Genomic DNA, 26517 nt, shown 5'->3' with positions numbered 1-26517 from the left:
GCAGACACTGTCAATCTGTCCATAATCAATTGTGTATCTTCTAGAGTATGTGCCTCTAGAGCACAGTAATCGGCTTACAGCAGGTTATGAACAATTGCTGTGAAGATCTTCGTGGAAGATAGCAGCCTGTTCAGATTCAGTAATTTTCCAGAGGATTGGAAATGTATCCTGATACCAGCATTCAGGTCTCCTGTAGCATCATCAAGCATAGCTACTTAGAAGAGATTAAACAAGAGTGGACCAATTATGCAACCCTGCGTAATACCTTTAGTAATAGTAAATGGGTCAGACAGAACACCATCTATGCAGACTCATCCAAGCATTCCATCATGAAATTGCCTCAAAATGTTGGTGAATTTTTCTGGACAACCAAACTTACGTTATCATTGTCAAAGCCCAGGTTTACTGACAGTGTCAATAAAGCTAGGTCCATAAAGACAATGTAAATGTCATGTTGCTATTCTCTGCATTTCTCCTGCATCTAATGGGTTACAAATACACCTCTACCTCGATATAACGCTGTCCTTGGGAGCCAAAAAATCGTACCACGTTATAGGTGAAACCATGTTATATTGAACTTGCTTTGATCCACCGGAGTGCACAGCCCCTCCCTTCCCCCGGAGCACTGCTTTACCATGTTATATCCAAATTCGTGTTATATCGGGTGGCGTTATATCGAGGTAGCGGTGTATCATGTTGTGATGTTCCCTTCTGGTGTTATCTGGACCAGTGATCTGCTAGGTCACTCCAATCCTTGACTCTGGGAGGCAGCCTTACCCTGCTCTGCTGTGAGAACCCCCCACTCCTGGGCTGTTCACGCACAGCCTCTGGCATGTAAGATGCTCCTTGGATTGTGCCACCGAATGACACTAGCTAATATCTCTGTCCCCAGACACAACCCTAGGAACCTCCGTCTTGCAGTGTCCAGTTATGCCTGCTGGACACTGCAAGCTTATATGAGTTCATCAGTTTAACAAAGAAATTGATATGTACCAGACTTCTTATCCCAAGGAGAGTCTCTGACACGCTTCAAACCTAACGCACTGCTTCAGGTAGAATAAACAGATTTATTCACTTAAAATGTATCTTTATAGTTATTATAAGTCAAAGCACAAGAAGTCAGGTTTTGTCACGTGAAATAAAAGCAAAACGCGTTCTAAGCTGATCTTAACACTTTCAGCGCCCTTACAAAGTTATGTGCTTCTCACCACAGGCTGGCTGGCTGCCCTTCAGCCAGGCTCTCCCCTTTAATCAGCGCTTCAGTCGCTTGGTGGAAGAGAGAGGAAAAGCATGGCAAAGTCTCTCCCTTTTATATGTTCTTTCTTCTCTCTTGGCTTTCCCCCCCCACTTCAGAGTCAGGTGAGCATTACCACATCGCAGTCCCAAACTGGCCAAAGGAAGGGGGGGTGACTCCCTCAGGAGTCTAACAGACAGATCCTTTTGTTGCTGCTTAGGCCAGCGTCCTTTGTTCCTGTGAGGCGGGGCTCGGTTTGTCCCATACTGCCCTGATGAGGTGTGAACTGCCCCTCTGCTCTTGGAGCATTTTTGCCTGGGCTTATTTTAAGCCTTGAAGATGCATTTTCAGCCTCATAACTATATACATGAATTATAACCTGTAACAGTACTGTAACAACAATGCTCAGTGCATCATGAGCCTTCCGAAGACACTCGACATGACATACTTTGCATTGGATACCACACAGTCATATTATAAGGATGAACATGGGGGCGTAGGGTGTTCCCCTGAGGTACAGAGCGTCACACATGTGCTCCATGTGTTGGCCTACAACCATATTGCAACTCTGATAGCAGATTATTAGCTCTGTTGCGTAGCAGACAAACAAAGAGCACCCTAGTCAGAACCTTTCCAGTGATAGAGCGTAATGGGATACCTTGATAGTTACCACAATCAGACTTTTCACCTTTCCTCTTTTATATAGTGATGGCTTTGAAGTCTTGTGGTATGTCTTAAGTCCTCCAATAGTACGTGCAGTTGCCTTGGCAGGATCTCACCTCCATACTTGAATATTTTGCAGAAATGCCGTCAGATCTGGGGGACCTGCAGTTTTTCACACTGATTGCAGTGCTGACTTTGCCAAAGAACAGGATTGTGTCCATGTTGGCTGACGCACTTCTCTTCTTAATGCCTCATCTGTGATGTTGGACGGTGCGGTCAAAGATCACTGAAATGCTGTCACCATTTCTGAAGGATTTCTCCTGTGTCAGTGATCAATGTTAGGCTGTTTGCATTCTTCAAAGTCACAGTAGTGGTATGTGTGGGACCATGTATGTCTTTCATATACATCTAGGAGAGAGCATCAGTGAGACTACTACTGGATAGTGTCCAGTTGCAGTGTCCACCCTTCAGGAAGGATGTTGAATACTACAAGAATGATTCAGGGACTGGAAAATCTGCTGTACAGTGATAGGGTAAAGGAGCTCAATCTGTTTAGCTTGACAAAGAGAAGTTCAAGAGATGGTGATTTACTCAGTGTATAAATATTTACATGGGGAGAACATTTCTGGTAATGGAGGGTTCTTTAACAAACAGGCAGAACATGAGCTAGTGTGTGGAACTTGAACCTAGGCAAATTCAAACTGGACATAAGGTGCATATTTTTAAATGAGGGAATTAGCCATTGGACCAGATTACCAAGGAACGCTGTAGATTCCCCGTTATTTGAAGTCTTGAAATCAAGCCTGGATGCTTTTCTAAGGGAGAGACTCTTGTTCAACCACTAGATAGTGGACTCGCTTCAGCAGTTCCTGGGTGAAATTCTGTGGCCTGTTCTACGCAGGAGCTCAGACTAGATGAAATAGTAGTCCTTTCTGGTTACCCCTCCCTAAAATTCATGACCTCATCCTTTAAATCATCCCTTCTAACATTTGCCCACAAGAAGCAAGCAAACCAAAACCTTCCTAACCTGACTTTTCTGTTACATGCAGCAGTCTCAGCAGTGTTCAGATTTATGGATATTTTGTTTTCTTCTGAAGGCTAATGCTCATACTGAGTCACTGAGTGATTTTAATGCTACTTCGTCTCTTCCTCCTTTTTGTTTGTGACCATTGTGTCACAGGTAATATTAGACCTGAAGCAAGAGCTTTGTGTCAGGGACTTAGTTCTTCACATAGTCCTGTAGAAAATCAAAGTTTGGTTTTGGGCTCTGTAAAAAATAATTTTACTGACAGCTGATTGTCTGAAGAGATTTTCCTCTTAGTCGCTTTCTAGGTTTTTTTTTAAACTTTTATCAGTGAATAACAATCCTGTGTCCTGATTGGCCGTCAAATTCATTTCATTTCCCCATAATCTGTATCTATTTAGGATCTGATATTAGGGCTGGCAAGGGTCAGACATCTCTCAGGACATTCTTGCCTGGAGCCTCCCTTCTCACACATGCAGTGGGCTGCAGGGAGTCTCCTGGGATTGCTCATCCTGGCCACTGGAGTGGATGATGGGTCCCTGGGGTGCTGAGGCACAGGGGGTGATGGTGAGGTAGGTGTGAGGAGAGATCATACCTGTACCTTTTTTATCTTGCTTCCTTTCCCCTGCTTTGCTTCCCGACCACTGCTCCATAGTATTTGCAAGCTTAAAGGGGTACAGGGATTTATGAGAGGAGCAGTGTGGAGTGAGTTAAATCAAATATAAAATTTAAATCACTGATTTTAATCATGATTTAAATAATCAATTTTAATTTTCATTTGTACATTTTAGTTTTTTTTCTAAAGTAAGGTTGATTCTCATTAGTTGGTAACTATTAAAACAAGTTGGTTGGCAACTAAATATAGAATCTATACTAAATTTACTGCTTCTTTTTGCTAACCTGGAGGCTACACATACCTATATGCATTTATTTAAGCAATTGTATAGTTTAATTTTTCTTAATTTTTACATGTTTTAGGTTAGAAAATGGTGACTGATGCATTTCTTATTTACTAGATTAATTCTTTACTTCTGATTTGTGTCAAGTTCTATTTGGATGGAAATTCAAATTCAATTAAAAATGCAAAACAGAATTTAAAAAAAAAATAAACAACTTTAAATGTACTGGATGCATATAAAAATCTATTACATTTTGCATTTAAAACAAACTGATTTATTAAGCAAAGGAAGTATTATCTGCAGCTAATAAATTCAGCTGGTAGTTTCTGGTCTCCATGTTTCAATAATTTAGAACGAATTCTAGTTTTCCTTGATCGATTGGAAGAGGAAAACAAGATTGCCTGCTTTTATCATTTTCAATTGGTTTCTTTACTTGGAACGAAGTCATTGAACTGAACTAGTTGAATAAACCAAAATGAAGAAAATATTCTCTCTGCACCTATACAAGAGGCTACTGGTGTTAAAAACTGCATTAGTGCTTTAACACATGCTGGCTCTAAGTGCTTTGCCAGTGACTTCCACCATTTCAGTGGTTTGGCTTTCTTTAAAACTTGGAAGCAAACGTACCACTTGGTGTTATTTTTTGTATTTAATTTAAATGATTGTTATAGATTATAATACATTTAGGCTTTAACATAAGTGGTCAGTTTCAATTTGAATTATCAATAAGTTTATTTTAAAAATATCTGATTTAAATAAAAAAATCAAATTTTAAAATTTTATTTAAAAAAATCAATTTGTAGCCACCGTGGAGAGGAGGGGCAGTGAGGCCAGCTGGCTGCATGGTCAGAGTATGCCAGGGTGGGCCTCAGCTTCATTCTCTTCAGACTCAGGTTACTGATGTTTACCTCCAGCTCTAACTCTGGGGGAGAGCCTGCACTATGATGTGTTGCAAAACAGGCCAATGCAACTTGGACAAGGTTTTTAGCTATAGGGACAGAGAGAAGAGTGTGTGCCTCAGAGCTGAGAAGAATTGACAGACATCTTAAACCCATGACTTCAAAAATCATGTGCAAACACACAAGAAGAGATTTGCGTATAAAGCATGATCTTTAAAATAAAAGGAGAAGAGCATGTCTTTTTGGTCTGGCTTCTGCTTTTCAGTCTCTTCAGAGATGTAGTCCAGGCCTCTGAGAATGTGCAGGGTAAGGATGGAAATACATTCTGAAACACACACCAAGTGCACATGTACGAATCTATTCTCTTCTGCCTAGGTTCTTATTCCACACTCCTCATGGTATCTAGGCATCTCCCCCAGATGTGGGCTCCATGTTACCTTTTTTAACTCTCAGGGTGACAGCCTTTTGCTTTGTGAGTCCCTGCTCTGGGCACTCTCCAGCTTCTCCCAGGCAGTACTGAAGATGGCGAGAACAAATCTGGAGTGGAGGAGGTCTGCATGCTCCCAGAGTTCTCTCCAGAGGGCTCATTCAGATAGGACAGGAGTGTAGGAAGCTGTGCAAATAAACCCAAACAGCAGATATCCACCCTGTGTCATGTTCCACCTCTGATCATTAATAAGTGCCATGGGGTAAAGCTGTGATCAGTGATTCTCTTCTCAGTTGTTACTGGTCCCTTTTCCCTTTCTCTCCAGGTATTCTGCTATCCCCAGGCTTCCTTATCCAGGGAGAAGGTCTTGCCAATGCACCAGACTAGTGTGGAGGGTGTGGAAGACATGTCCATGCTGGGAGACCTGCATGAGGCTGCTATTCTGCTCAACCTGCATCAGCGCTACCAACAGGACAGCATATATGTAAGTGTCTAAGCTGGGAGAAGTCCCTGCTGGCTGATGCCCTCTGTTTATCTTCTGGAGCTGCCAACGTACATATAGAATATTGATTTGAACAATGTCCCCTGAGCTACAGGGACTGTTCCCAATGGATAAACAGGGAATTCCCTCTCCTTTGCATTTCCATTGAATCCTAGATTTCTCTTGCTCCCTGCACACAGGGCCGGCTCTAGCATTTTTGCCGCCCCAAGCAGCAAAAAAAAAGAAAGAAAAAAAAAGCCGCGTTCGCGATCAGCGGCAGCTCTACCGCCGCTTCTTCTACGATGGCAATTCGGCGGCAGATCCTTCGCTCTGAGAGGGAGTGATGGCCCCGCCGCCGAATGGCCGCACGTGCCGCCCCTCTCTTCATTGGCCGCCCCAGGCACCTGCTTGCTACGCTGGTGCCTGGAGCCGGCCCTGCCCGCACAGGCCTTAAGCCCCCGTAGAGAAAGAAAAGTCCCTGTCCGTGGATATTCCGTTCTGGGCTTTGGGATGGTTTTGCAGGGCCGTTTCTCTTCTGTTTTTATTTTCATATTAGCAGCTGAGTTTATGACATTATATTCCCTGTGTCCCCCGAGTCCCCAGCTCTTGCTGATCTGAACACGGTTGGGCCAGAGGTTATAGGTTGATCAAATGGCCATTAAGGATTAGAAGGTGTGTGGTGGTTCTTCAAGTGATTGTCCCTATGTGTCGTGCACTTCATGTTTCATATGTGCTCCATGTGCTAAGGACTGGTCTGCACATCCACCCCGTCCCCTCCTCATGCTCTGCACCAAAGGAAGGAAGGGGGCTGCCGGATTGCTCTCTTTGTTCCTTCTTACCACTCGTGTTCTAAGGTGGAGTTCAGTGCTTGTGCTGACTTCAGCTTTTCTATAAATATTTTTTATGTTTTTTAAAATGTCCTAATTATCTAGCTCAATAGTATGGTTAGTTAGGGGATAGCTTAGGGCATGGGTAGTTAATTATTTATTGTCAAGGTCCAGACTCCAGAGAAGAATATAATAAAAAAATCAACAAAAATAAGTAAGTAAATAGATCTTGGAATCCATTCAAAAGTGTCTGGCGGTCCAGATTTGGCCCACGATCTGCCTATTGACTACCCCTGGCCTCGGGGCTCAGTTCCTTATTTGGACCCGCCTTGTGGAGGGGAAGCAGTTGCTGCACGCCTTCCAGCCTGACCCTCCAATGGTTGCGGGGAGTGAGTTGTGATGCATGCCACAAGCTCTTCCCAGTCACAACTACCACGATGCCTGTCTCTACTGCCTGGGGGATGCGCACATCCTTTCCAGCTGCAGATCTGTAGGTCCTTCCCAAATAGAACTACGCAGTCCAGGGAGTTTTGGCTCTGAAAGTCCCTCACAGAAGAAACCATGAAAGCGAGAACAACTTCTGACTGGGGAGACTCCCCTCCCCCATGCGTCATCCTGAAGAAGGTAGGGGTGGCTACTCTTCTTCTTTGGTTTTGGGCGGCTTCAAGACCTTCGCCCCACCTCTGGCTCCGAGAGACTCTGGAGATCAGAGCAGATGGGAAAGGGAGATATAAATGCTTCCAAAAGAACAAGAGGGAAGGTTCCCTGTTCAAGCCCTCTGACAAGAGGCAAGAGTCCCCATCCCATACCAAGTCATTAGGAGCTTCATTCTCCAGAGTGGGACTGTCTGGTACTAGGAAGGACTGGACCAGGACTTCTTTGAAGGCCAAAATGTCAACACCCTCTGGTACTGGGACTGCTTCTTCAGCACCAAATCCCTCATCAGTGGTGCTGGATCCGGTGCACTCTTCGGTGATCTGAGCTGTGGAGATGTCTCCATCTTCTCTGGTTCACTTCTCAGCTCTGGAAGACCTTCTGTTGCTCCTGGACCTGGAGTCACCACTCTTCTCCAGGCCTCATTGCCTGACACTGGGACCCCAGCTGGCACCAATTTCTCAAAGGTACTCCTCTCCGTCTCTGTCCACATGTAGGAGTTGAGCCAGATGGTCTCCAGTACCATAAACACATAGAGGTAGGTCATCACTGCTCCTTCTGGTACTAAGGGACGCTCCCCACCCCTATATTCAGGATCAGAATCTTCTGAGTTGGAAGAGGACTGTGGCATACATCTGGACCCAGACTATGCCCCAGGGAGAAGATTCACCCCAGACAGAACATTGGGAGTTTCCAGAGAGTCTCAGAACTCTCATACTAGAGAACATCTGCTACCCATTACCACTGGTGCCAAGCACCTTGGGGCTCAGTGCCAGGGGTTATCAGAGCCCGCAGTGGCAGTACCTCAATTCCGGAAGTTCCACAAGACTACCACCCAGTATACCTGCCTCATGACACAAGGGACCAAAGAAGATCTAGAGTTCCCAGGTTAGAGGAGGAGCTTCCTCAACCAACTCTAGAGCCACAACTCCAGCAACATGAGAAAGAAGAGCAACAGGCGCAGGAAAGGCTACACCTGTAACATTGTCCTCTTTTTCCCTGTGTGAGGTTGTGATTTCAACTTCCCTGCCACACCCTGATGATACTAAGACCTTCTAGGAATGAATCAAGAGAGTATCAAGGTCACTTCAGATTTCCCTGGAAGAGGTCCAGGAAGTACCTCACAAGAGGTTGGACATTTTGTATGGCTCGTGTCCGACTGGAGTGGTGCTTCCTATTAATGATGTCATCCTCAAACATGCAAGGGCTGCCTTGATTCTGTCAGAGTCCATGTGGGCTGAAAAGAGGTATTTCATACCTCCAAAAGGGTTAGAGTACTTATTCTCCCGCCCACCTCCCAACTTCATGGGGGTGTCAGTGGCCACCGAGTGTAGTCATCAGAGACAACTCAGGGCTACACACATGATAAAGAAGCAAAGAGGCTTGACCTCTGTCTGACTTTCGCTCTCCTTCCCCTGATACATCAGGTACTAACCCAGGATGAAGGATGGGCTTGCCCTCCCAACCCAGCCATGATTCACCTGAGGGCATGGTACTTGGATAGATGTCAGTTAGCGAGGCCCTGTTCAATTAATGTCAAGGCATCCTGAACAGCAGTAGAAAAAACGCTACCAAGAACATAGGTGCCAACTTTTCTCTGCGCCAGTGGGTGCTCAACGCCCCTCTGCCCCTGCCCTGCCCCCATTCCTACCCCTTCCCCAAAGTCCCTGCCCCAACTCCGCCCCCTCCCTGCCCCATTGGACCCCTTCCTCAAATCCCTGCCTTGGCCCTGCCTCTTCCCCGAGTGCGCCGCGTTCCCCCTCCTCCCCCTCCCTCCCAGCGCTTGCCACCGTGAAACAGCTGTTTTGTGGCGGCAAGCACTGGGAGCTACGGGGAGAAGCGGGGCCGCGGTGTGCTCAGGGGAGGAGGTGGAGGTGAGCTGGGGTGTGGGGGCGGGGCAGGGAGCTGCCGGTGGGTGCAGAGCACCCAACAGTTTTTCTCTGTGGGTGCTCCAGCCCTGGAGCACCCACGGAGTTGGCGCCTATGACCAAGAAATATTATGAAGCAAAGTGGAATGGGTTTATGTTTGGGTTTAACCAACAAGGAATTTCCCCTTTACGGGCCAAGAGTCTATATATATTGGACTGCCTTTTGTCCTTAAAATCCTGGGGGCTATCTGTTAGCTCCCTTGGAGTACACCTGATGGCTGTCAGTGTGTTTCATCCTCCTGTAGACACCTACTTCGTGTTTTCACACCCACTCGCGGCCCAGTTCCTGAAGGGCATGATTTAAGTCTTCTTTGTGTTGGCAAAATTGGTACCACTCCAGGACTTGAACCTTGTTTTATCAGTTCTGACTTAGTTTCCATTTGAGCCCTAGGCATCCCACTCTCTACTACATCTTTCTGTGAAGATAGCATTTTTGGTCACTGGTATGTCGGTCGGAAGAATTGGGGAGCTAAGAGTGCTTGTGGCTGACCCTCCCCCATACAGCTTCCCACAGGGATAGGATATCTGAGGTTAAATCCTAAGTTCACCCCTAAGGTGGTGTCAGACTTGCATATCAACCAAAGGATCCCTCTTCCAATGTTTTACCCTAAACTTCATTCTAGCAGTGGAGAGGTGGCACTCATTGGACATGCAGGCTACTTGGAAAAAATGAAATCTTCTTGAAAGGTCCCTAGACTCTTTGCCTCATTCATGGAACGTATGCAAGGAGAGAGGCCATTTCCTCCCAAAGACTGTCTTGATAATCCTCAGTCCTGTCTTGAGTGCAGGGGACTGGACTAGATGACCTCTCAAGGTCCATTACAGTCGTATGATTCTGTGAAATGGATCTCAGGGAGCATCCAACTCTGCTATGAGATTAACATCTCCTTTGAGGGCATCTTTGAAAACTCATTTGATTAGACTTCAGGTGGCATTGATTGTTTCCCTTTGAGAAATCCCTATTTCCCTGTTGCTGACTTCTGTAGAGCAGCAATTTGGAGTTCCAGTCACACCTTCACTGTGCACTGGTGCAAGTAGCTGCTACTGATGCTCCTCTGGACAGGGCGGTTCTGCTGCAATCTGTTGTGTCGTAGGACTCCAGCCCCCACCTCCTTATAAAGATGCTGCTGGTGAATCACCTGAAGTTAACTACACATAGGGACAGTCACTCAAAGAAGGATGGGTTACTCACCTTGTAGTAGTTTGAGGTTTTTGAGATGTATTGTTCCTATGTGTAGTGTACTACCTGCCTTCCTTCCCCACTGCCTGGTTTTCCTTTACTGGGAGTTAGTGGTAGAGAAAGAACTCAGATGGTGGCAATCTGTCAGCCCGCTTTGTTTCTTTGATGTGGAGCCCAAGAAAAGTGGGGGTGTTTGCGTGGGCCATACAGACACGGCTAGGGAAAAAATCTCTAGACCTAGGTGCATGGAGCAGATATGTAACCTGAAGTGCACTAACCATAGGGAAAATAAATCTCGAATAATTCAAATTATGACCAGGTGAGTAACCCATCCCTTCTGAATGGTGAATATAGGTTGGGCCCAAGTATCCCAAGTAACTTGGGCAGATATGATCTATCATTGAAAAGAACCAAGAAAGAGCAACTATTGCCAGACTGCCCCCTCACTGTTCTGTAATGTCTGCCCCCTCTCCAAGATGACTAAACACAGCCCCTGCCACATAGATGTGGTTTCTAAATTTCCTTTAAAACCCTGTGGGACGGAGTTCTCTGGTGCACCTCCAACCAAGGAGTTTCCAGGAGTGACCTACACACAGAACAAGGGGTGCAGGATGGGGTGAACATGCTTTTGAGGAGACTCCTTTAGGATTTAAGGAAAAGAGATTGAAAGGGGCTCACTGGGCTTTACCTGTGCCCAAAGCTCTTCAGAGTGTGACAGTAAAATGTGAATCTCCAATTGTGTTGCCTAGCAACTGTTACTAAGGCAACAAGACTGTATTCACCTTGTATTCCAGTAAATGATCAATTAAGTGACCTGGTTTCTGGAAAGTCGCCTGTCTGTATTGGGATTTGAAGGAGGCTGCAAATTCTCTCTCTCATGGTACAGTGGCCTCTCTACCTAGTGTCTTGCATCGTGCTTGTCTTGCTGGCTTTGGGACCCAGTCCCACACAAGGTATTCTCTGTGTAGAGACCTTTCTCTGGCAGCCCTTGTCTCCCCCACCCTCCTGCCTTTTTAGTTTGCAGCCTGTTACCCTCTTGAGCAGCTCTTTGCCAATCGCCTTCACTTCTTGACCACATCCCCTCCGTTTCCTTTTCTGTAATCTTTAAGACCTTTGAGGCAGGGCCTCTCTTCATTTTCTGTTTGTGCTTTGAGTAGTGTCAGGCATGCTGGCATCACTTAAATAATAAAAATAGCAACTTTGTTCCCTAACCCTATCCTCATAGCTCTGACCCTCTGACTCTTCCTCGTGTTCATCCTCTGCCCTATCTCATTCTTCAGTATCATTTCTCTGTTCTGGTTCCCAGGGTTATGCCTGGTATATGAGAGGGGGATTGAAAGAGGCAAGAGATGCAGTTAATGATGTTTCAGAAATAGTTGGGATATTAAATACCTTTTCAGCCAGAAGAAGTCTGGAAAAATTAGGAAGAAAGATCTTGTTAAAATAACTGCCGAGAGGAGGTCAAGGAATACTTGGCTAATTAAAACACAAATAAGCCCCATAAACCAGACAGTCCAGCAGACATGCACCCTGGGGAATTAGCTAACTAAATTACTGCGTATGATGTTCCCCTCTCATATTATCTGGACTGGTGATCTGCTAGGTCACTCCAAACCTTGACTCTGGGAACCAACCTTACTCTGCTCTGCTGTGAGAACCCCCACTCCTGGGCTGTTCACGCACAGCCTCTGGCATGTAAGCTGCTCCCAGCTATTTGCAACCGAATGACTCTAGCCAGTAGCTCTGGTCCCAGACACAACCCTAGGAACGTCCATCTTGCAGTGTCCTGTTATGCCCGCTGGACACTGCAAGCTTATATGAGTTCGTCAATTTAACAAAGAAATTGATATGTACCAGGCTTGTTATCCCAAGGGGAGTCTCTGACATGCTTTAAACCAAATGCACTGCTTCAGGTAGAATAAACAAATAAATGTATTAACTACAAAGATAGATTTTAAGTGATTATAAGTCAAAGCACAACAAGTCAGATTTAGTCAAATGAAATAAAAGCAAAACACATTCTAAGCTGATCTTAACACTTTCAGTGCCCTTACAAACTTAGATGCTTCTCACCACAGGCTGGCTGGTTGCCTTTCAGCCAGACTCTCCCCTTTGATTAGCGCTTCAGTTGCTTGGTGGTGGTATCTGGAGCTGGAGCTGGAAGAGAGAGAGAGAGAGAGCATGGCAACCATCTCTCCCTTTTATCATGTTCTTTCTTTCCTCTTGGCTTTGCCTCCCCCCTTCAGAGTCAGGTGAGCATTACCTCATCGTAGTCCCAAACTGACCAAAGGAAGCAGAGTGACTCACTTGAGAGTCCAACAGATAGATCCTTTTGCTGCTGCCTAGGCCAGTGTCCTTTGTTCCTGTGAGGCTGGGCTTGGTTTGTCCCATACATGCCCTGATGAGGTGTGAACTGCCCCTCTGCTCTTGGGGAGTTTTTGGCTGGGCTTGTTTTAAACCATGAGGACACATTTTCAGCCTCATAACTATACACATGAAATTACAACCTATAACATTACTATAACAACAATACTCAGTGTATCATGAGCCTTCTGAAGACACCCAACATAAACTTTGCATTGGATACCACACAGTCATATTATAAGGATGAGCATGGGGATGTAGGGTGTTCCCTCGAGGTACAGAGCATCACACTGCATCCCTGAGAATTATGAACATATGGGAGAGGTACCAGAAAACTGGAGGAACATAGGAACTGCCATACTGGGTCGGATGAGGGGTCCATCTAGCCCAGTGTCCTGTCTTCTAACAGTGGCCAGTGCTGGATGCTTCAGAGGGAATGAACAGAACAAGGCACTTTTGAGTGATCCATCTCCTGTAGTCCAGTCCTAGCTTCTGGAGCATGGGATTGTGTCCCTGACCTTCTTGGCTAATAGTCATTAATGGACTTATCCTCTGGAATTTATCTAATTCTTTTTTTACAATTATACTTTTGGCCTTCATAACATCCCGTGGCAACAAGTTCCATAGAGGTTGACTGTGCAGTGTGTGAAATAGTACTTCCTTTGGTTTGTTTTAAACTTGCTGCCTATTAATTTTATTGGGTGGCTCCTAGTTCTTGTGTTATGAGAAGGCACAAATAACACTTCCTTATTCATGTTCTCCACACCATTCATGATTTTATAGATCTCTAACATATCCCCCCTTCATTGTCTCTCTTCTAAGCTAAACAGTTCCAGATTTTATTAATCTTTCCTTGTATGGAAGTTGTTCCATGCCCCTAATAATTTTTGTTGCGCTTCTCTGAACCTTTTTCAGTCCTAATATATTGTTTTTCAGATGGGGTGACCAGAACTGTACATGGTCTTCAAGGTGCGGGCCTACCATAGATTTATATAGTGGCATTAGGTTTTTTAATTTTATTATCTATCCCTTATGGTTCCCAACATTTTGTTAGCTTTTTTAACTGCTGCTGCACATTAAGCGGATGTTTTCAGAAAACTATCTATGAGGACTCCAAGATTACTTTCTTGAATGGTAACTGCTAATTTAGACTCTATCATTTTGTATGTATGGTTGGGATTATTTGTTCCAGTGTGCATTATTTTGCACTTACTACTCCTGGGTGAATTTGGCACCGTTGTGCATGTGCAGAATTTATGTCTTAAGGCAAAGCTTTTGTTATGGATATTTTTAGTAAAAGTCACGGACAGGTCATGGGCAATAATGAAAAATTAATTGACTTTTACTAAAAATGTCCATGACTTCCATGACATTCGTGACTAAATCGCATTCTTATTTATGTCCCCCACAGATTTCTTTGCTTTCCTGCAGAAAAATGACTTTCTGACGGGGAAAGAAAGGGAAGCCCCATGAGTGGTCATACGACCCTCCCCAGCAGCATGTTTCGGGTGCCCAGGGTAGCCGGCAGAGCGGTAAATCACTCTGGGCAAGGGGTTGGGACTGGGGAAGACCTGGCTGGTGGCTCCTACCCTGTGCTGGGCTTAGCTGCTAGTCCTGGTTGGGTTGGGGAGGACAGGACTTCCTCTTTCCCTGCAAAGCGTCCAGAGCTATCAGACCCAGCCCAAGATTTCTCCCTTGGCTGTAGGAAGTTCCGAAAACTGTCCCGTCCGTGCTTCCTACACCCATCACTTCTCAGCTGCAAGGGGTAGAGATCACTGTACTGGGAGCTGCTCCCCCATCCGCCCAACCCCCGTGTATCCATACCCCCTCCTGCCGAGCTTCACCCCGCCCCGCAGTCAGAACCCCCCGATAAGCCCTACTCCCCCTGCATCTGGACTAACCCAAGGAACCACTTGCACCTGGATCCCCACCCCACTGAGCCACACTCCTCCAGCATCTGGACCCTGCCCCACTAAGCTCCCCACATCCAGACCCTCCTGCCAAGCTCTATCCCTCCCACACTCAGACCACCCCACTGAGCTCCCCACACTCAGACCCCCTGCTGAGCTCTATCCCCCTCCCCACCTGACCTCCCTGCTGAGCCCCAAACACCTTCACCTGGACCCCCCTGCAGTGTCCCATTACCGTTGCACCCAGAACCCCACAACAAGAGAGATAAAAAGACTTCCTTTAAAAAGTGGAAGTCAAATCCTAGTGAGGCAAATAGAAAGGAGCACAAACACTGCCAACTTAAGTGCAAGAGTGTAATAAGAAAAGCCAAAGAGGAATTTGAAGAACGGCTAGCCAAAAACTCCAAAGGTGGTAATAAAATGTTTTTTAAGTACATCAGAAGCAGAAAGCCTGCTAAACAACCAGTGGGGCCCCTTGACGATCAAAATACAAAAGGAGCACTTAAAGACGATAAAGTCATTGCGGAGAAACTAAATGGATTCTTTGCTTCAGTCTTCACGGCTGAGGATGTTAGGGAGATTCCCAAACCTGAGCTGGCTTTTGTAGGTGACAAATCTGAGGAACTGTCACAGACTGAAGTGTCACTAGAGGAGGTTTTGGAATTAATTGATAAACTCAACATTATCAAGTCACCGGGACCAGATGGCATTCACCCAAGAGTTCTGAAAGAACTCAAATGTGAAGTTGCGGAACTATTAACTAAGGTTTGTAACCTGTCCTTTAAATTGGCTTCGGTACCCATTGACTGGAAGTTAGCTAATGTAACGCCAATGTTTAAAAAGGGCTCTAGAGGTGATCCCGGCAATTACAGACCGGTAAGTCTAATGTCGGTACCGGGCAAATTAGTCGAAACAATAGTTAAAAATAAAATTGTCAGACACATAGAAAAACATAAACTGTTGAGCAATAGTCAACATGGTTTCTGTAAAGGGAAATCGTGTCTTACTAATCTATTAGAGTATCAGAGGGGTAGCCGTGTTAGTCTGGTTCTGTAGAAGCAGCAAAGAATCCTGTGGCACCTTATAGACTAACAGACGTTTTGCAGCATGAGCTTTCGTGGGTGAATACCCACTTCTTCAGATGCAAAAGAAGTGGGTATTCACCCACGAAAGCTCATGCTGCAAAACGTCTGTTAGTCTATAAGGTGCCACAGGATTCTAATCTATTAGAGTTCTTTGAAGGGGTCAACAAACATGTGGACAAGGGGGATCCGGTGGACATAGTGTACTTAGATTTCCAGAAAGCCTTTGACAAGGTCCCTCACCAAAGGCTCTTACGTAAATTAAGCTGTCATGGGATAAAAGGGAAGGTCCTGTTGCATCGCAGGCGTGCGTGAACAAAGCTCAACAGTCAATATGATTGAAAGCAAAGTCATTTATTACTCTCCAGCATGCTCTTATATACAATTAAGGCCAAGCAATCAAGCAATTGCTAATTGGTTAATAAGGTACACACAAGCAGCAGCTGTAACTTCATTGGGTAACATCATCCTAGACAGCTTTCTAATTTATTACCCTATTACTGCCTGCTAGCAAGTGAGAACTAGCCAAGGCCAATTTCTCACATACAGCTCACAGCAAATTATCTCGTCCTTGGATCCCACACCTCCCCCTTTTTCTCATAATAAAAAAGGGAAGGCACAGCAAAACATTCCCAGCTCATAGCATCACATTACTACAATCTATTACACAGCAAAACTAAAAGCAAATCTAAACACCAGCTGCCTAACTAAACCGTAACAATATCTTCCGCAGTGCCCTACTTTTACCTATACATCCTTCCTCCAGGTAACGCAAGTGGCCCAAGGGGCCAGGAGGGTTCCACCAAGGTGCAAACACCCACAAAGCAGGTTTCCAATAAGGGCTTCCACTGCAGCAACATGGGGCAGCATACAGAAGGCCGTTGTATTTATGGCACTCTGCGCCAAAATCAGCCAAGGCCGGACCCACTTCGCCGGAATCCATCTGGGACCTTGAAAACAATCTCAGCTAGGCCACCTGGCATTTGCCTCGCTCTGGCATAACAACTTTATCTCATCCCTCTGTTCTTGTAACCACACTGCTGTAATTTTCCACCAAGGCAGCATAGGGAAGATGCAACCGGACATCTCCCCCCTATTCTTACACACAAAAAAAAAATTAAAAACATCCAATAAACTACACCAAACTTTTAGCAAAAGGCGTGCAAAACAAAACCAAAAACAAATAATCTATCTTATGCTATAGGGCTCACCTGTAACCATGCAATTCTCAACCAAACAAAACAAACATAAAACAACAAGGGTAAAACAAATAAATAATATAAATTCTGCAGGATTCCCCCATTCTCTATTGCACACCAAATTGTGACAAAATTCTATTACCAATTCATCCCTCATATGTCAGGTGATCAAACTGACACTGAGGGAGGGGGGGTCCTAGAGAAAACACAACATAAACCACAAACATTTTAACAACACCACAGCAAGTCTGGCCAGAAAACACACACCACTTATATGCCCATAAAACCTAATACAATCTCAATTACATAGCAGTATATACATTCTTCAGCTAATGCAACAAAATTATTCATAACCAAACAATTACAAACTAATTTCTTTGCCTAAAATTTATTTACAAACATTTCAAAACACCAAAAACTTTACTCTTTAGCATCTTTACAAAATTCAACTGCTATTCCCTCTAGCAATCACAGAGTTAACTTTTTACTCTGCCTTAAATTACTCGCTTGTATTTCAACAACCACGTGTCTCAACTAAATCACCAGTCCAAGTATCCCCCTGAATATTTGAAATTCCCAAGTTTGTTGTCTGTTGCCCGCCGCCTGGCCGCTTGGGCCCGATCCTTTTCTCCTTTCCAAGTTCTCTGTCTATTGCCTGCCTGCCTGGGCCCGATCCTTTTTTCCTCTTGCTAAACCGTTCCTTTCATGAATACCAACTTATCCCACTATCAATTTAGCTAGGAGGGTGTACTTCTTAACTAGCCCCCACCCTTCTAATCTCTACTGCGAGCAATTATCTGTATTTTCCCACCGTGGGGGCTACATTCTCATGCATATAACTTTAATTACAACATCTGCAATCAGCCTATCTATTTTAAATATAGGCTACATCTAGTATCAAGCAATCTACAACAACCAATAATCAGCACATAACACAAAATTAACAAAAATCTAATAAGGCTAACAAAAGCACTTTACATAAAGGTACTTTGGGTCACATAAATTCAAAGCCATTCTCCCAAATTACCTAAATTTATGCCTAAATAACCCACAATTCCCCCCTTGAGAATACTCAACAAACCCTTTGGCTGAGTTTTCTCAAACTTAAAAAACAACAAACAATTAAACTCTAGAAAGCTGGGGTAATTAGTTCCACAATCATCCTCCCCATGAACCCGGCAGGGGTTCGGTATGTGAGAGCCCTCACCCCCCAACCCAACCGGTCCACATGCTAGGGTTAGTAATGGGGGGGGGGTAATATCATTTACAATCCAATTGGGGGGGGGCAATACATGCTAAAATTTTTATCCAAAACACAGGGCGCAGCCTGTAGAATAAATCCCAAAATCCAATTAATACCACATTTTTCAGCAGGAGTCCCAAATTTCTTCCTGCCTGTGTACAATTCTTCGTTTCTTCACCAGGGTCAGTTCTCAATGTCCTTGACCGGGGCCAGAAAAGAATGAGCTGTCTCCAATTAGCTCATTCTGGTTCCTTTTCTTTCCCTGCTTGGCTTCTTTTAATCTGTAAATCCTGTGTCAGAACACCCAGCTGTTGCTGCTCATACCGGAGAAGCATAACGGTTTTCCCAGCACTGTCCCAGGCTCAGACCAGCCAGTGTAGAACGCCTTCTCCGGGCTCCTGCCAAAACAACTTACTTGCTTGTAGGTCCGAACGACCTCCGGGGCCACGGCACGAGCCTCTGCCTGCGCCATGCACTCCAAAGCTTTCCCGTCCAGGGCTCGCTTCCAGCGGAGCACCTCCTCACGAGCCTCTGCCTGCTCCCCCTCTTTCCACAATGATCCAGCTGGAAGACCTTGCATTTGATTTAACTTATTATAAATGGCCTGCAGCTGTTGACCCTGGCGCTCCATTTTCTTATAAAAAACATTAAACTGGGTAAACTGAATAGGCGTAGTCAAATTGGGATAGACCTGTGATGGCACGTGTCTCACCCGAGCCTCCTTTATTTCCCCGCATTCGGGACACCCCCAGGTCCCGTGGACACGGCATGGCTTGGGAGGGGGTGCATACGGCAAAGCTGTTTTCATAGGCTCGGGCGTATTGGAGGGTAGTGGAACCATAACAGGGGCAACATTATCCAGGTCGGAAGCCAAAGGTATCACCGTGTCCTTGCCACCGAAAAACTCCCTGGCTCCAACCGACAACACAGAAGGCATTTCGGGCGTTGGGCGGAAAAGCTTAAAAAGGGCCGCCTGCACTCCTGCCTCGGCCACGAGAGTTTTTACTATCTTCTTTGTCTTATTCCATACTGGACTCAGGGAAAAGGCTTCCTTATCGCCCTGAGCCACCGACTTCCAAAGCTTGGAGCCTAGCCGCTCCCACACAGTTTTATTAAAAATTGTACTTGGCTTAACAAAAGGTTCCCTTCTCTGTCCCCACCGCAGCAGGCGGGATAACATATCAAAGGGGAGCCTTTCTCCCTGCCGCTTCATAATGTGCAATAAAGGCTTCTGTGTTATCTTTTCTTCAGCTGATACACCGGTACTCACGTTAGCTGCTCTGCCCTTCTCCACCGCGGCTTATAGCCGCTCTCCTCAGGGCTCAGGTGCGCCTCTCTTTTCGGACGCCCGGGGGCTTCTCCAGCACTCCCCGTCGCGGCTCCCAGCCGCCCGCCTCTGGGCTCAGGCTCCTGGCCGTTCGCCTCTGGGCTCAGGCTCCCGACACTATCATCACTCGATACGAGTCACGTCGGATAAGCACTCCCCGCCTCTGGGCTCAGGCTCCTGGCCGTTCGCCTCTGGGCTCAGGGCTTCTCCGCCTGGGTCAGGCCACCAACACTTTCATTCGATACGAATCACGTCGGGGTCACCATTTCTTGCATCGCAGGCGTGCGTGAACAAAGCTCAACAGTCAATATGATTGAAAGCAAAGTCATTTATTACTCTCCAGCATGCTCTTATATACAATTAAGGCCAAGCAATCAAGCAATTGCTAATTGGTTAATAAGGTACACACAAGCAGCAGCTGTAACTTCATTGGGTAACATCATCCTAGACAGCTTTCTAATTTATTACCCTATTATTGCCTGCTAGCAAGTGAGAACTAGCCAAGGCCAATTTCTCACATACAGCTCACAGCAAATTATCTCATCCTTGGATCCCACACGGTCCTTTCATGGATTGAGAACTGGTTAAAGGACAGGGAACAAAAGGTAGGAATTAATGGTAAATTCTCAGAATGGAGAGGGGTAACTAGTGGTGTTCCCCAAGGGTCAGTCCTAGGACCAATCCTATTCAATTTATTCATAAATGATCTGGAGAAAGGGGTAAACAGTGAGGTGGCAAAGTTTGCAGATGATACTAAACTAGTCAAGATAGTTAAGACCAAAGCAGATTGTGAAGAACTTCAAAAAGATCTCACAAAACTAAGTGATTGGGCAACAAAATGGCAAATGAAATTTAATGTGGATAAAAGTAAAGTAATGCACATTGGAAAAAATAACCCCAACTATACATACAACATGATGGGGGCTAATCTAGCTACAAAGAGTCAAAAAAAAGATCTTGGAGTCATCGTGGATAGTTCTCTGAAGATGTCCACGCAGTGTGCAGAGGCGGTCAAAAAAGCAAACAGGATGTTAGGAATCATTAAAAAGGGGATAGAGAATAAGACTGAGAATATATTATTGCCCTTATATAAATCCATGGTACCCCCACATCTTGAATACTGTGTACAGATGTGGTCTCCTCACCTCAAAAAAGATATTCTAGCACTAGAAAAGGTTCAGAAAAGGGCAACTAAAATGAATAGGGGGTTAGAGAGGGTCCCATACGAGGAAAGATTAAAGAGGCTAGGACTCTTCAGCTTGGAAAAGAGAAGACTAAGGGGGGATATGATAGACATCTATAAAATCATGAGTGATGTTGAAAAAGTGGATAAGGAAAAGTTATTTACTTATTCCCATAATACAAGAACTAGGGGTCACCAAATGAAATTAATAGGCAGCAGGTTTAAAACAAATAAAAGGAAGTTCTTCTTCACGCAGCGCACAGTCAACTTGTGGAACTCCTTACTTGAGGAGGTTGTGAAGGCTAGGACTATAACAATGTTTAAAAGGGGACTGGATAAATTCATGGTGGCTAAGTCCATAAATGGCTATTAGCCAGGATGGGTAAGAATGGTGTCCCTAGCCTCTGTCGTCAGAGGATGGAGATGGATGGCAGGAGAGAGATCACTTGATCATTGCCTGTTAGGTTCACTCCTTCTGGGGCACCTGGCATTGGCCACTGTCGGTAGACAGATACTGGGCTAGATGGACCTTTGGTCTGACCCGGTACGGCCGTTCTTATGTTCTTTAAGCCCATGTGCATCCAGATCCCTCCACACCTGGATCCTCCACTGAGCCACCCACATCCAGATTGTTCCACACAGAACCCTCTCAACCCACATCTGGATCCAGGGCCATCCTTACCCATACACAAAGTACGCAGCTGCATAGGGCATCAGCAAATTTGGGGCACCAAATTTCCTGGTGTCCTGCGCAGTTGCGTGCTGCTCCAGCCCCTGCTCCGGTTCTTCCCCAGGGCCTCCGCCCCCTGCATCGCCCCCGCCCTGCTTCTTCTCGCCCCTGCCCAGCCCTGCCCCCACTCCCCTGAGCTCTGCAGCTGGGCAGGGGCTGCACTCACTGGCGGTGGGAGTGCAGCGACCTGGCCCAAGCCGCGTCACTGGTGAGTGCTGGCAGGTGGTTCCCCCCATCCCCCAAGCCAGCCCTGCCCCCTCCCCCACAGAGGCCTGGGGCCCGCTCCCCCACCCGTGGAGGCCTGGGGCCCGCTCCCCCCCCATGTGGAGGCCTGGGGCTATCCTCCCACACCTCCCCGCAGAAGCCTGCCTGCCCCCCCACCCATGGGAGCTGCGTAGAGCCCCAGTAGAGCTGGAGATGGCTCTGTCTGGATCCCCCCTCGCTAAGCCCCTCCACTCTTGGATCCTGCCTTGCTGAGCCTGCCGGCCCTGGGGTGTTTCTGAGGCAGGCCCGGTCCTTGCGCTGTGTCAGGGTTGGGTGCAGCCTCACCGCTGAGTCTGTGTCCCAGAGGGGAACTGCTCAGTGATCTCCCACCTCTGCGCAGCCACTGGCATGAGCTCCCCAGAGCCAGGCTGGAGCATCCACATTTATTTGACAAATAAAATTTGCAGATTTTTAAAATACTGTGTGCAGTATTTTTAATTTTTTGGTGCAGAGTGTCCTCAGGAGTAACTTATCGACACTGAGTTTCATCTGCCATTTTGTTGCCAATTTACCCAGTTTTGTGAGATCAATCTGCAACTCTTTGCAGTCATCTTTGGACTTAACTACCTTGAGTAAATTTGTATCACCTGCAAATTTTGCTGCCTCACTATTTCACCCTTTCCAGATAAAGAATATGTTCAACAGCACAGGTCCCAGTAACTTCCAAAAGGGGAAACCACAAAAATGAGGAAGCTAGTTAAATGGAAATTAAATGGAACAGTCACAAGGATGAAATGCCTGAAAACTGCATGGAGAATATTTAAAAATACCATAATAAAGTTTCAAAGTGAATGTAAAGCCTAAATAAAAAACAAAACAAAACAGTAAGAGGACCAAAAAAATGCCACTATGGCTAAACAGCAGGGTAGAAGAGGCATTTGGAAGCAAAAAGGCATCTTATTACAAATTGGAAGTCAAATCCTACTAAGGAAAATAGAAAGGAGCATAAACTCTGGCAAATCAACTGTAAAAGTATAAGGCAGGCCAAGAAAGAATTTGAAGAGCAACTAGCTAAAAACACAGAAACTTAACAGCAATTCTGAGGGCCTGCCCCAGACTGAGGTACCAGTAGAGGAGGTTTTGGAACAAATTGATAAATTAAACAGTATTTAAACTTATCACCTGAAGGAACTCAAAGATGAAATTGCAGAACTGCCAACTCTGGCATGTAACCTGTTGCTTAAATCAGCCTCTATAGAAGATGATTGGAAGGTAACTAATATAATGCTGGATTTTTAAAAAAAGGCTCCAGAGGCAGTTGCAGGCCAGTAAGCCTAACTTCTGTTCCAGGCAGATTGGTTGAAACTTTATTAAGGAACAAAATTATCAGACACATAGATAAACACAACATGCTGGGGAAGTGACAGCACTGCTGTTACTCATGGGGGCATTCTGTGCCAAAAAATCAAAAATTCTATGCACAATATTTTAAAATTCTGCTAATTTTATTTGTCAAAATAATACTACATAATCACGCCAGTTACAGTTATTTTGATAATTTATTTCAAAATACCTGTCAGCAAGGATGTCTGTAACAATATGGACACACACACAAATCCCCCCAGGAGTAGAGAGTTAAAGAAACTCCAGTGAAAACCCAGTGCCACTTTCTCTGCCCTCTAACCTTAAGCCCCAGTGCCCAAGTCCAAGGAGGTCAAACACCTGTACTGGTTCAGATGTAAAGTGTACTCCACAGGGGGGCGCCAGCTTAGTATTGCCAACCAGCAGGCCATTCTCAACCGGTATCATTCAACTCCTGGAACTCGATGCTCAGGTTCAAGGAGCTTGTGCCAACTGAGTCCAGGGTGGAGTTTGGAGCCATAGTGGAGGAGGGCAAAGCAGTGGCATGGACCTCTTTTCAGGCCTCACTGTACACTATGTACTCGGAGGCATATACATATCACCATGAGGCATAGCTCGTGGTTGCAAGGTTCAACAGACAATACAGGACCTGCCTTTTGATGGGTCAGGCCTGTTCGTGGAGCAAACTGACTCTTGGCTGCATAGCCTAAAAGACTCAAGGGCTACTATGAAATCCTTGGGTATGCACAACCGGCAATCTAACCTAAACATTTCAAACCTCAGCAGCAGCGCTCCTACCATCCTTGGCTGAGGCAGGATTTTTACAGGGGCAGGAACGGCAGATGGAAGTCTGCCAAACCCCGTTTCGGGCCGGGCCAGGGCCCGACCAAACCATCCTTGGGTTCCAAGCAGGCCTTTTGAAGGGGCACCTGAGGACAGCGCACCAGACTCATTTCCGGATCCTAACCTGCCCTTTTTGAATCATTTGTCCTACTTCTGCTGTGCTTGGTCCCAAATAACCTCAGACCACTGGGTCCGCCACATGGTGGAAGTGAAATACTCTCTTCAGTTCTGCTCCTACCCTCCTTCTCACCCCCTTTCCCCGTCCCTCTTCAGGGACCCCTCGCGAGCAGCTCCTTATCCAGGAGGTACAGGTGCTCCTCGCCATGGGAGCAGTGGAGGAGGTTCCTGAGGAGCTAAGGGGCAAGGGATTCTACTCCTGATACTTCCTAATCCCAAAGGCCAAAGGGAATCTCAGACCCATTTTAAATCTGTGCAGACTCAACAAGTTCATGGTAAAGTTGGAAGTTCCGCATGATCTCCCTGGGCACCATTGCTGATTTTTGTATTGAGGATGACGCTGAGAAAGACTGGGAGCGATTCTGCAACACTATCCATACAGCTGCATCGGAGGTATTGGGGCCCTCCACACGCAGGCGGCAAGACTGGTTTGACGAAAATGATGCAGAAATCCAAGCCTTACTTGCTGAGAAGCACCACCTGCATCGTGCATATCAAAACGACCCATACTCAGCGGCAAAGAAGACCGCCTTTATCAACGCTTGCAGAACAGTACAGAACCGACTGCGCAAAATGCAGGACTTGTGGCTGAGCGCCAAAGCAGATGAAATACAGGCTTATGCGGACAGGAACGACTATAAGCAGTTCTATGAAGCCTTCAACACACTCTATGGTCCACAGTCTTCTGGGAGCTTTCCCCTCCTGAACTGTGATGGCACTGTGCTCCTTACAGAGAAGACGCAGATTCTCCAGAGATGGGCTGAACATTTTGAAGCAGTTCTCAACTGCCCCTCAGTCATCAATGATGAGGCCATTGACAAGATGCCCCAGGTTGCAGTCAGTGACTCCATGGATGCTTCACCAGAAGAGGATGAAGTGAAGAAAGCCATCAACCAGCTGTCAAGTGGCAAAGCCCCAGGGTCAGATGCCATACCAGCAGAGGTGTACAAAGTCGGTGGACCCGTGCTGCTACGGAAACTCACTGAGCTGTTTCAGTCCTTCTGGAAGCAGGGATCCATTCCACAGGAATTTAGAGACGCGTCCATTGTGCACCTCTATAAGAGGAAGGGCAATCGCCAGGTATGCGACAATCACCGTGGAATCTCACTGCTCTCTACAGCGGGGAAAGTTCTTGCACGGGTTCTGTTGAACCGATTGATCACTCACCTGGAGCAGGGCTTACTGCCAGAATCACAGTGCGGCTTCCGCAAGGGACGTGGGACTATTGACATGATCTTCGCTGCGCGTCAGCTACAGGAGAAATGTCAAGAGCAGAATCGTGAACTCTACACAACTTTTATGGACCTCACGAAAGCGTTTGACTCTGTCAGTCTCCAGGGCCTGTGGAGGATCATGTCGAAATTCGGCTGTCCAGACAGCTGCGAGCGGCGGCACAGGAGCCGGCGAACAGGGCTGCTAACAGGGGAGTTTGAGTGGGAGTTCCCATTGGAGGAGCAGGTATTTGTATTTGCATCTGTCTTTGTAGTGCTTGTGTACCTCTCTGTAGAGGCCTGTTAGGGGCAGACTGCTGAGTGGGCAGCCGAGCCCTGATTAGGGGGCGGAGCTAGGCTGAGGAGGGGTCTATAAAAGCGGCCACCCAGCCAGGCAGCGGCACAGGAGCCAGCGAACAGGGCTGCTAACGGGATTTTGAGTGGGAGTTCCCATTGGAGGAGCAGGTATTTGTATTTGCATCTGTCTTTGTAGTGCTTGTGTATCTCTCTGTAGAGGCCTGTTAGGGGCAGACTGCTGAGTGGGCAGCCGAGCCCTGAGTAGGGGGCGGAGCTAGGCTGAGGAGGGGCCTATAAAAGCGGGCCGCCCGCCCAGCCAGGCAGCGCACAGCTGCGAGCGGCGGCACAGGAGCCTGCTAACAGGGGAGTTTGAGTGGGAGTTTACAGGGGGAGTCAGAAGGGGCAGGGGGCACGGTGCTGTGTGTGCTGTGTTCCCCAGGTGAGAAGGCTGATAGAGGCAGAGACAACAGCAGCCATGAGCCAAGCAGCAGAGGATACAATGAGGATGATTGCATGCGGCAGCTGCGGTATGTACATGGTCCTCGTGGGGGCACTGGAACAGAGGTATGTATGCAAGAAGTGCCGACTAATAGAGCTGCTGGAAGAAAAGATCCTAGGTCTAGAGCTGCAGGTAGAAACCCTGGTAGAGCATAGAAGGGGGTTTGAGCAGCTGATGGAGCAATGGCAAGCTGTGGCTGAAGGGGAATGCTCAGGGGTACAGGGGGAAGCAGAGGCTAAGGCCTGTGAGGGGGGAATGCTGGATGGTGAACATGGGCAGTGGAAGCATGTGACCGTGAGAAGCAGGCAGGGGAAAAGGAGGGCCAGTGAAGGAGAAATAGAGCTAAGGAACAGGTTTGAAGGTTTGGAGAATGAGGAAGGGGTACAGCAGGTGGTAACTGACGGTGGGAGGGCAAGGAAGAAGAGAATAGCGGCTAGTCCGATAGAAAGAGGGGAGGAGTCGATGGAGACAGCACCAACTTTGGGCCCCGGGAGGATGCAGGATGGCTCAAGGGGGACTACAAGGGAGGATAGGAATGGAAGGAGCTTGCAACCAGGGGGAACGGGGGATAGGTTAGCAGACCGCACTGTCACCAGGCAAAGGCAGGTCTACGTGATTGGGGATTCCATACTGAGAAGGTTGGACAGGCCTGTGACCAGGGCCGATCCAG

General features: G+C 46.6%; 1 protein-coding gene across 1 annotated transcript in view; it reads left to right on the top strand.

Moving 5' to 3' along the window:
- LOC123378542 (unconventional myosin-X-like) overlaps window positions 1-26517 on the top strand; it is a 277407-nt gene that overhangs the window by 54445 nt on the left and 196445 nt on the right. The window contains exon 3 of the mRNA XM_045032485.1: window positions 5472-5630. Coding sequence (XP_044888420.1) covers window positions 5472-5630 — 159 coding nt within the window. The remainder of the gene's footprint in view (window positions 1-5471; window positions 5631-26517) is intronic.

The sequence above is a fragment of the Mauremys mutica genome, chromosome 10, assembly GCF_020497125.1.
Source record: "Mauremys mutica isolate MM-2020 ecotype Southern chromosome 10, ASM2049712v1, whole genome shotgun sequence".
Taxonomy (NCBI): domain Eukaryota; kingdom Metazoa; phylum Chordata; order Testudines; family Geoemydidae; genus Mauremys; species Mauremys mutica.
This window is presented reverse-complemented; position numbering and strand designations above follow the sequence as displayed.